The sequence below is a fragment of the Mercenaria mercenaria genome, unplaced genomic scaffold (genome assembly GCF_021730395.1).
Source record: "Mercenaria mercenaria strain notata unplaced genomic scaffold, MADL_Memer_1 contig_3554, whole genome shotgun sequence".
NCBI lineage: Eukaryota > Metazoa > Mollusca > Bivalvia > Venerida > Veneridae > Mercenaria > Mercenaria mercenaria.
In genome coordinates, this window is record NW_026461704.1 from 595 (window position 1) to 11855 (window position 11261).

Genomic DNA, 11261 nt, shown 5'->3' on the forward strand with positions numbered 1-11261 from the left:
CCTAGGGAAAAACAAGACCACTTTTCTGTGGTACAACATAGATGTTACTCTCCAATTTTAGGTGTATTTTATTATTAAATAAGGTATCTCTACCTGGTAAGGAGTTTTTTTGTGGACTTTAAAAAACAAAAGACTTACAATGATTACTAAACAACCACAAAATTAACATTCCATTTGCAAATACAGCTGCTAGAGTAAAGAAATTTGCTTTGACGGGCATATATTGTGACATTCTGGCACTCTTGTTCCCTGTTAGCTTTCCATTCCCTCTTTTCACAGTAGCCATATAGAAAAACATCATAGCTATACTGTTCATGAAAATTAATAAAATTTAGCAGTAAACCACCTCACTACTGACTTATTCTTTCTTCAACATCTTAAAACCCCTGATGCGGACCACAACTAAACGGTTCTTCAAAGCTTTCCCCAAAATTAATACTTTCAGACACTAACTTGCCAGGAACTTTAGCCTTCAATTATAATATGCCCGGCGGGGGGTTAGCCATGTGTAACATGGCTCTTGTTTAAAAATGAAACTGTATGTTGAGATTATGCCTCGATAACTGCCCTGTCATTACCACAGAAAGATGCCGACTATCAAACAGATCTCAGTCGTATCAGTGCGCACTGGAAGGGTTTTATTGATTCCCAAGCTGGAATAGCTTACTATCGAATCGGGCTTGGCACAAAGGCTTACTTAGATGACATTGAACCATTTGTTGATGTTGGGTTAGTTGAGGGTAAGATGAAACGTGTAAAATACAGCTATAGAATCTTTACTGCTAAAACATTGTGTTAGAACAACATGTTTAAAACATATTAAATTTGATTGAATAGTAGCTAGTATACAAAATCAGTGAGCTACTGTAACATGATTTAAGTTCTTTTGCATTTTTCTATGGTTTCTGCTAAGCTTGCTACTTCATGGGAATATTTTAGAAAATATATTCTATTGAATACACTTAAAAGTGATCTGGCCTCGCCTGACCTGGCCTGGTCTAGCCGGGTTAATTGTTAACAAATTCAGATAAATGTCAGATTTCGCGAACAATTAATATAATCAATATAAACATATTTTAATTTCCCAAACAATTATATATTGAAATATATAATTACTGTAAATTGCGTATTCTACAGACATAAATATAACTGCAACATCTTTTATGTATTTGAAAATCACCACATATCAAACAGATGATATTAACAGCTGTTTAAGGCTACCAATGTCTTAGGGGAATTATCAAGTATTTCAAGATTCTTGTTAGTGATCTTGACAAAAGATGTAAATTAATATTTGAACTATTGTTCACAAGTTCAAAACTATCTGAACAATAAATGACGACTGATCTTTATAAAATATGCTTTGTACTACATTATTGTAGCATATATAAAAATATTCTGATACTTTGTAGTTATGTGCTGCTATTTTACAACCTGATAGATTACATGTGTTCATTTTACAGATAACTTACAGTTATTTTACGTCTCTGCTGCCAGAGAAACCCTCTGGGACCAGATTTGAATGTTTAGGGTAAAATTTCCTAATAGAAATGTAATTTTAAAACATACAGACCGCTTAGTTGGGTGAATGAGGAAATAAACCAGATCCAAATGTTACAATCCTATAGTCCCTGACGTCAGTTTTCTAAGGCTTTTGACACATTAGCCTTTCCTAGCCTAGCCTGATTTGGCTAAGTAGACAGATCATGTCATCGGACCAGGCCAGGCCAAAACGGACCAGTCAGGGCCAGAAATTAGAACAAGAATGTTAGGATTTAATAATATGGATTAACGGAAAATCGAAAATCATGAAATTTAGTCCCCCTGGAATATGGTGATTTCACAGCTTCACATTAGAAAGTTGATATTGTTACTAATCAGTTAAAACATAAATAAACGAATGTTACATTGGACGTTCCTATTAAGAGATACGAAATTTTCCTGATCTTCTTGCTATAGTTTAAGTTTTCTTACATTTATACTTTAGCAGTTGATAGACAAGTTCAAACATTTTTTTAAATTACATCGGAATACAAATTGTACTCTTTATTATTTGCTAGCAACATGAATTAGTAGTAAGTTTCATCATAGGACCTGCTTTTGTTTATTGAAAATTAGAACATTAGAAAAAAGTGGTCTGTTGTTCAATTTAGTATATGAATTTTGGTTTATCAACGACTCATTATTTTTTCAATTTTATATATATCTAAAACACATTTTATAATATACCATTTCTTGAAGCCACTCTACCCTTGACGTTTCTTTATATTTGCCTTAGATATCACTTGGCATTCACAATTCATTACTGGACAGAAGTATTATACAACAGTAGATGCATGTAATTATGCCGGTCTCTGTGTAACCCGTGTATCTGATGGCATAGTTATTGACAATTCGCCGCCGATACAAGGCCTTGTTCAGATCGGATCAGACGAATTTCATCGAAAATTCCAATCACATACGTAGGTGTTTATTGTATCCATGGAATATATTCATTTAGTTGTAGCATCAAAAATTGTTGTTATTTTTATGTATTTGAATTTTGAAATTCAAAGTGTTTTGTTTTAAACTTGAAATTAAATAATCGTATAAATATTATATTAATATACTGCAGGTCCTCTCTACATGTCAGATGGGCAGGTTTTGATGACCCACAGTCTGGCATTGATCGCTATGATATGTGTATTGGAACCAAACCCGGCAACTGTGACATTTTACCAAACACAAACTGTTTATTACAGTCTAATGTCATCAAAACCGGTCTTAACCTTCCACCTCAAACTGATTTGTATGCAACGGTCACTGCTTACAATAACGTTCGTTTGAATGTCAGACAAACATCTGATAGCTTTTTTGTCGATGCAACACCACCTATTACGTCAATCAAACCAACGTTCGTGCTTGAAAACAACAACATTGCCGGAAAGGAAGGACAATGGGATAAATCAGTTATTAGAATATACTGGAAATTTGATGATGACGAAAGTCCAATTGCATATCATGATGTCACACTTAAGACACATCACGAAGGACACACCCCAGTGGAGCATGTAAAACTTGGACCAGAAAATGAATTAACCATAAATTTAGATGGCAAATCGTGGCTTCATAACGGTGATACGTATTTTGTTACCATTACAAGCTGCAATCTAGCTGGCCTTTGTTCTTCCGAAAGAAGTGATGACCTCAAAATTGATTCATCTCCGCCACACCTTGGAGGTTTTAAACCACCAATGCTATGGGAAAACCTGAAAAGCTCCTTTGGAGAATGGAGGTCAAATATAACATTATCATGGTATGGATTCCACGACCAGGAATCTGGTATTATAAGGTATTTTATCACCGTCAGAAGAACATACAGTGGCCACGAACTGACCAGTGGCGTATCTACTGTTAACGTGGATGGTTCTGAAATTGAAAACAAACATTCCTTTCTTTTAAATGAAAATTTAGAAAGAGATGATACACTCTTTTTGACAATATGGGCTGAAAATTCTGTTGGTTTGAACAGTTCATTAGCACGCGTTTCCGTAACCGTTCTATCTTCATCAAGTATACTTGATACTGCTGACCTTAAGGGATCACTTGAACTGGAAAAGCATTCATGTGATATTCACTACTGCAATAAAGATTGCACTTGTGCAGTAGTTGGAAGACCGTGTGTGGAAGCTAAAACTAACATTAGTTGTAAAGAAGTAGATGGGTCTGTTTCCAGTCATTTAATTCCACACATTGACGTGTTTAATGGAATGAATGGAATGTCTCCTAATATAACTGCGTCCTCTGCTTGCTTAGCTGGGAGTTGGAGGGTAAATGACGAAATTGGTAACAAAAACATAACACGTTTTGAATGGAGTATGGGTTTACAAGACCAGCCCGTTGGAGAAGGGATATTTGACTTTAAAAACGAAAGGCCTTGGAACGATGTCGGTTTGCAAAAGCATGTCGTACATTGTCTTCCTGTAAACAAAACACTCATTGCAGGGGAAAAATACGTCATTTATGTTCGAGTTTGGTTTTCAGGTAGTGCATATGCCATTTATCGATCAGCTCCGATCACAGTTGACCAAACGGCGCCATCAATAAGGCGAGGTCGATCTGTAAATGACTCTAATGAATTATGCGATGCCGATTTTGACGTAATAGATTTGATGGATAAAATTACTGCTTGTTGGGCTGGCGTCTTCCTTGAACAGCCAGGACATGTCAGATATTACGTTATATCATTAGGAACATACCCTTTTGGTGAGGTTAAGAATTTGTTTTCTTAATAAATCATACAACAATTAATTTATCATAAATAAACATTTATTTAAGTTTTGCCTATTTTATTTCTTTTCCTGACCAGACTTAATCAGACCAAGAGTTCTTTAACTTTGCATGACTACCTCCTTTGCTTCTTAAGATTCTTATAGTTACAAGTTAATTACGTTGAGAAAAGATATATCCTTATCAGTTCTGTAGTAATTTGTTTTTATCTTTCTTAATTTTACTGACGATTTATGATTGATTTGAAAGAAATAGAAACGAACATTGTTTTTACGCATGAAGGTTAATAATTACTGTTGACAAATACGTGGAGATTTGACCTACTTTTGATTATTCATTTATTTCAGGAGATGATACACTTAGTCGAAAAAACGTTGGATTGAATACCAATATTACTTTGGCAAATATTTCATTGTCGCACGGTACAAAATATTTTTTCTCCGTTACTGCATACAATACCGTAGGTTTGCATACATCTGCTTTATCGGATGGTTTTGTAATTGACATGGACGTTCCTGTTACTGGGGTCGTTTTCAACACACGGAACTATAGAAACACTGAATATCAGTCGTCAGCTTCATCAATCGGTATATCATGGTATGGATTTCAGGATGCGTTTTCGGGAATAAAGAATTATTATGCTGCTATATCGCATATGCCGTTTGCAAACCAAAGTAATAACACCACGAACACAGGCCTCAGAACAAATTATGTGTTTCAAAATTTAGCATTAGAAAACGGGAAAACCTATTACGGTCTTGTTAAAGCTGTTGATAATGTTGGACATGTAAGTACAGTAGCTGTTTCGAAAGGTATAACGATTGATACCACTCCGCCTGTTGGATACAGATGTGAAAAGTATTCGGATATCGGACAAGTATCTAAAGTCATGAGTGGAATTGACGAAACGGCAGTTAATCTGCAGTATACTTCTTCTTTGCAAAAGTTATATAAGATAACTGGAAATTTGCTTTCCATTGATGACTATCAAATGAAAATTAAAATCAATATAGACCGAATGCATATGTACCTTCCTATTGTAAAAGATCACAACCAGGGTTACAATTTTGAACATAGCTTCTCCTCTCAAAATACTGGGCTTCAAAACATATCTTTAGAAACTGATTATCAAACAAATATAACGGTGAACATGACATTGTTTGAGTGCATTCAGATTATTGAAGACAACAATAAAACTATAGAACTGAAACAGATTTCCCGTTCCATGTTAGCGGTACAGTTGCTTGTAAAGGATGAAGACAGCTCTTTGAGCAAGGTGCGTACATTACATTAGCAAATAATACCTATAACTGTAATTTTTATAACTCGTTTGGTAAAATTGCTATGGAATCAATCATAGCTGTAAGTTCCCGCATACTTTGAATTATTTTATTCCGTTAATTTCATATTTGTGGAACGCAAAATGCGGACGCCGGCGTAACAGTTGCAAAAGGAGAACTAGTCTGGCCCCACAAATATCACGCCTTTCATGAAAGAACAGTTTAGAAACTGTTACAATAGCAAGGAATTTATATAGAAATTAAGATGCTCATATTCTTTCATAGTAGGAATTGTGACACTACTAACAAAGCTTTTATTTAGCAAAATAAACAGATATTTTGAGTTTATAAAATAGTACGTTTAATATTTATTATTTCTAAAATATTCCAAATTTCCCGAAATTGATAAACATTCACCTTTTACAGGTTGAGTTAGGTGCTGGAACAACTGTCGATGGATTTCAGATCAAATCGCTGTCAAATTACTACCACTTTAATAACAAACATCTGATTTATGCCAACGCCCCTCATGGAACACGAGTGTATGTCACTGCAATAGCAGAAAACAATGCAGGACTTAGATCATTGTTTCACTCAGGTCCTATTACTATTGACCACACTTCCTCTGTGGTTAATAATCTAGTTGGCCGTCTTCAAAATGTACAGGTTAATATATCTGGCTTCCTTGAAATACGTACAATTGTACAGGCTACATGGGATGTTATTGACGAAGAAAGTGGAATGAAACAATGCTATTGTTCAATAGGTAAGTGAAATGAAAGTTAAAAACACCGTTCGCCTTTGCATCAATGGCTCACGTGGTCAACGGTCAGATTCTTTTTTTAATTTTAAGCTGTTTGCTCAATGATATCCGCTTGCTATCTCGAGGAAATGCTGATTTACTATATAAAGTTTATATTCGCTTTTTATTTACTATTTTAACACTAACAAATGAAGATATTTCTACTTTTGAAAGATAAAAACTGTCTCCTATTACTCTAAGCTACCGATAAATGTATCATCCGTTCAAAACAATTCGTTTTCCTTGATAAGGTTGAATATGAATGTTGAGTTTTGTACTCAAAAACAAATTATCCTTTATCATTTTTCTAAAGTAGTTTAAATCTTATTCTCATTTACTTTTAAATTATGTTCTAAATAATCATTACCATAACTTTTTGTTTAAGTAGACTACTATCGCAATTGTTGAACGTCAAAAGATATGTTATCTTTTCTTATAGGCAATAAACCAGAGTTGTTTGATATACATTCAGTCTGGATCGCACAGTCGCTGACATCTTGTGAATCGAGCGAAATTCAGCTTTCTCATGGACAACACATATATCTTAATCTAAAATGTGTAAATAACATAAAACTGTCAACAATAATATTTACGGAGCCTCTAGTAGCCTCAATCGAGAAACCAGACACATATTCTGCAGTATTGGCTTTTGGGCCACAAAATGAAGAGTCTTCAGAATATATGTCTCGAATTGGATCACATTTTCCCGTGCAATCAAATCATACATGTCTAGAGTTGAAATGGGTTGGCTTTGAAGACCTTTCTGGCATTGATTATTACGAGTATCGTCTTACTCAAAGTGGACAAGCGTTTTTTACCGACTGGACTAAAACGTACAGAAATTTTGTACAAGTCGCTGACATTGATATGGAAAGTGGAGAAATCACTGCAGAAGTCAGAGCTATTAATACAGGCTCTTTTATCAGTGAATCTGTGAATGCTTCACATTTGGTCGCCAGACACGCACCCAAATTAACAGGTACTATGTTACTACTTTGCAGTTCTTGCTATGTAGATCAGAGTCGTGTTAATTTCATATCTCAAAGTTATAATTCTCTGCTCTTTAACATGTGTCCACAACGCCGATTGCTTGGAAATTTTTTTGAATAAGGTATCAACAAAAAACAAGAAATGAAACCATCTTCCTTTAGATAATATAGGTACTAAGTACCGGCAACATTTTAAACAATGCATACTTGATTAAGAAACAATAATATTTTGTTCGCATTTCGTGCTATTTTAACTTAAGTTTTAGAGTTTTAGCATAAAAATAACATACAGAGTAACGTAATTTGATTTATTATATTTCTTAGGACTCACAACAACGATAACAAGAAGAGGCAATTCGTTAACCGTAAATTGGGCCGATGTTTTCCAAATCTTTGAAGGCGTCCCGTTGTCATACAGTCTGGTAATAGGTTCGAGGAGAGGATACACAGATATACTGGATATGAATTACATCACTAGTACGAAATATGATGTATACATACCTGATTCAACAATAATTACATCAAACATAAAGGAAGTCATTGTCCGGATAGTCTGTATCTACGGGACTGGACTGCGCACAATTTATGATACTTCTTACAAGATGTAATTCATATGAAACATTTTAATATATCATATTACGAAATTAGTAGGTAGATGATATACATTTTTTGGGATACTTTTATATACTTTGGATCATTGAACATTTTATATATATTTTTTATCTGTTTATCTCTTAATTTCATGTACATATATGTATCTTTCAATACCTTTGTTTATACAGAATTGTAAATTAATATTTTGTACGTCCGTATTGAAAACAATGGACAGCGAACGTCTTTTTGTCAGTCTGTCTGCTGTATTTCTTGTCCGAAGCATACCTTACTATTCAAGGTATTGCTTTTTAATTGGCATATATACGAATGACAGGTGGTGACTTCACACTTCATACTTAAATCTTCACACTTAAAACGTCAGACATCATACTTCACATTTCAAACTTCACACTTCAGACTTTATACTTCACACTTCGGATTTTACGCTTGGGACTTCAAACTCACACTTCAGACTTAAAACTTCTGACATCACACTTAAGACTTCACACTTCATACTGCTCACTCACTCTTCAGACTTCATTTTTCAAACTGCCCACTTCGCACATCACGTGACTTGACGTCGTCTGCTTATTGTGTATTAGCATAGATGTCTACGTCATTTCTTATTTGCGTTTTAATTATTATTGACTGTGTACAATTTAAATGTTCTTAAAAAATAAACGACTTCACGAGTTTAGATTATATCACTTGTTGATATTCGAAAAATAAAGGGAAATTCACTGGATTCAAAATTGATCACATAAGAGGGACAGTAAATGTAAACAGACTTATAAAGGAAAACCTTTTTAATATCTGCTTCTCTTACAGTATATTATACTCTACTATATTCATTCAAATTATATCCCTGTAGTGAAAAGTAACTCAGCCATAATCATTATACTTCATTATGTCCAATCTCGATAATTCCATGTTATTCTAGAAATAGAAAAAGAAAACGCCAGAAAAAGACTCCGCACTTCAAACTTCAGACTTCACATTTCAAACTTCAGACCTCACACTTCAAACTTGACCCTTCACATTTCAGACTTCACACTTCATACTTCAGACTTATGTATTATTTGTATGTGAACTAAGCATTTTATATGAAGCGTGAAGTCTGAAGTTGAAGTGTGAAGTATGAAGTTCGGAGTCACCACTGGTCTTTCGTACATATAGACAGGGGACAATAAGACAATATCCAGAGTGCACAAACCAAGTCGGCAGGTCAAAGGCCAGAAGTGAAGCTCAAGATAAATGTGAACCGTCATATTTCGTGTCCAAATTTTGAATTAATGTGTTTACTTCAAGTTTGGCATATAGTTAAGGCGATGGTCAGAGCACATGAATGCATGAACCAAGTCGGTAGATCAAAGGTTAAGGTCACAAATAGGTCAGATCTATATGTCATTTTTTGTGCCTAGAGCATAACTTAATAACCATTCAAGGTTTTTACTTCAAACTTAGCATATAGATGGCGATGTGATAATAATGCTGAGTGCGTAATTTTGCTCGGTAGGTTAAATGTCAAGGTCATAATGAGGATCAAATGTCAAATTTGTCTTTTTTTATCCGGCACACAAAGTAAAACTTTTTGAAGGCGATGACTTTTAAGTTGCAAAATAGATGGGTGGTAATGAGATTATTTGAGAATCGCAGCAATCCACGTCTTCCCGCTCTCACACACACACCCTTTATAAAACTACTACTTTCAGATTCTTGTGCCTTGATATTCCATTATCATCACCGCAAAAACCACCATATCCTGGCCAACCGTTTCATATTGTCTCCGACTCATACGCGTAAGAATATATTTTCTTTAAATTCTACTTCCTTCTCCTCTGATCTAGAACTTCGACCGTACATTGTCCAGCTTTGCTTAATTTTTGTTGTATTTTGAATGTCAGTTTGTTGTTTTACATGTTTTATAAGGTATAGTTTCTTTTGTACTTAACATAGAATATTGATATACTGTATAACTAAATTTCAACACAAGATACATTTAAACAGTGCTTTTATATTATCCGAAAATGACAATAAAATCTCAGTGTTTTGCGTTATCAGTATATCTCTATGGAGTTATAATTACAGTTATTAAACAATTTTGTTTGAATTTTACATTACAATTGTTGAGAAACTGAGATTTCGGCCAACACTGTTCCTACTTATCAATTATATATAAAGTTTGAAAATAAAAATATGTGAACAAAGGCACCGGAGTCTGTGCATGCATGTATAAAGGTGCACTTGCAGTTTGACATATAGTTACAATTAGAATGTTTTCATATCTTTTCAATATATTTTTATTTATATTGATAGCATTTAATGCAAAATTTGTCAACGACAGAATGTTGAAAAAAAATATCACTTCTTGTGTTTTTTCTGATTTCTTTGTTGTGTATATGGAAAATAAGTTTTTAATATTCTTCTTCTTTGCTATAGGGATTGAAATTACTTATTGCTCTCAGACTGCGTCTTTGCTGCAGAGATTGGTCTTATGTCTTTTCCCGCTATTTTGATGTAGGGATATAAAAAGGTAACTGCTTTAAGTGTGCTGTTTTGCCTACTCAGAACTTTAGATGGATGAGCAACACATAGAAGATGTTTTATTTTCCCAAAATTAAAATAAAGACGGTGTTTCTGGTTTCGTTATTTATGAATCCAACAATTACTTTGTCAAATTTAAATAAGGGTGATATTAAGGGAACTTTCCATAGACGATAAATAAAGGATAACTATATAATCATACCAGATTTATATCCTTTTTGTGGGGCATTTTACATTCAAAGGCATTCATTCAAAACAATATGACCAGAAGGACAGAAAAAACAAAGCCCCTAGTACAAATAGAGATTCCATTAGATACAGGTATACCCGACATAATTAGCCTAGCTCTTTTGCGAATAGACATGTCCCGTGGAAGCCGTTTTTCAAAGACCTCTTTTAAATGTAGGAAACACTTAAGAGCATCTCAGTAATTCCTAGTGCTAGATCCGGGATTCGAACTCCTGACCTCTGGATTGATAGTCAAATCTGTTACCAGTCGTAAGTCATTTTTGAAAAATTGCTACCCATGAGTAAATTTACATTAACTGGACTGGACTACCTTTAAACGTGGCGCAAAGTCTTTTAAAACAGTGATAATTTGGAAAATGTAATAGATGTATTTAGTTTATCCAAGTTCTTACTATCCAGCAAACACGGCACAAAGCCTTCTGCATATGAATAAATTAGGCATAGAAAAAATAAAGCGTATAAATCGTATGGAAATATTGCTGTCAGTACATACAACTCGTGTTTAAAAAATTTAAGATATTTCTTATACACAAA

General features: G+C 34.2%; 2 protein-coding genes across 2 annotated transcripts; both read left to right on the forward strand.

Moving 5' to 3' along the window:
• Positions 1–583: 583 nt before the first annotated feature.
• Positions 584–4271, forward strand: LOC128553172 (uncharacterized; the record flags this gene model as incomplete). The annotated part of the gene is made up of 3 exons (XM_053534294.1): positions 584–740; positions 2279–2462; positions 2615–4271. Coding segments are annotated over 3 exons (1998 nt in total), but the record flags the coding sequence as incomplete, so codon positions are not given.
• Positions 4272–4621: 350 nt separating this feature from the next.
• LOC128553173 (uncharacterized) lies at positions 4622–10560 on the forward strand. The gene is made up of 4 exons (XM_053534295.1): positions 4622–5545; positions 5976–6315; positions 6791–7330; positions 7665–10560. The coding sequence occupies exons 1-4, from the start codon at positions 4775–4777 to the stop codon at positions 7946–7948; spliced, it is 1935 nt and encodes a 644-aa protein (XP_053390270.1). The 5' UTR covers positions 4622–4774; the 3' UTR covers positions 7949–10560.
• Positions 10561–11261: the final 701 nt, after the last annotated feature.

Excerpts from the sequence above, each read along its gene's own strand:
- LOC128553173 (XM_053534295.1), top strand. The coding sequence starts at position 4,775 with ATGGACGTTCCTGTTACTGGGGTCGTTTTCAACACACGGAACTATAGA. Across the intron at positions 6,316-6,790 it reads ACAATGCTATTGTTCAATAG|GCAATAAACCAGAGTTGTTT; the intron begins GTAAGTGAAATG and ends CTTTTCTTATAG. Across the intron at positions 7,331-7,664 it reads ACACGCACCCAAATTAACAG|GACTCACAACAACGATAACA; the intron begins GTACTATGTTAC and ends TATATTTCTTAG.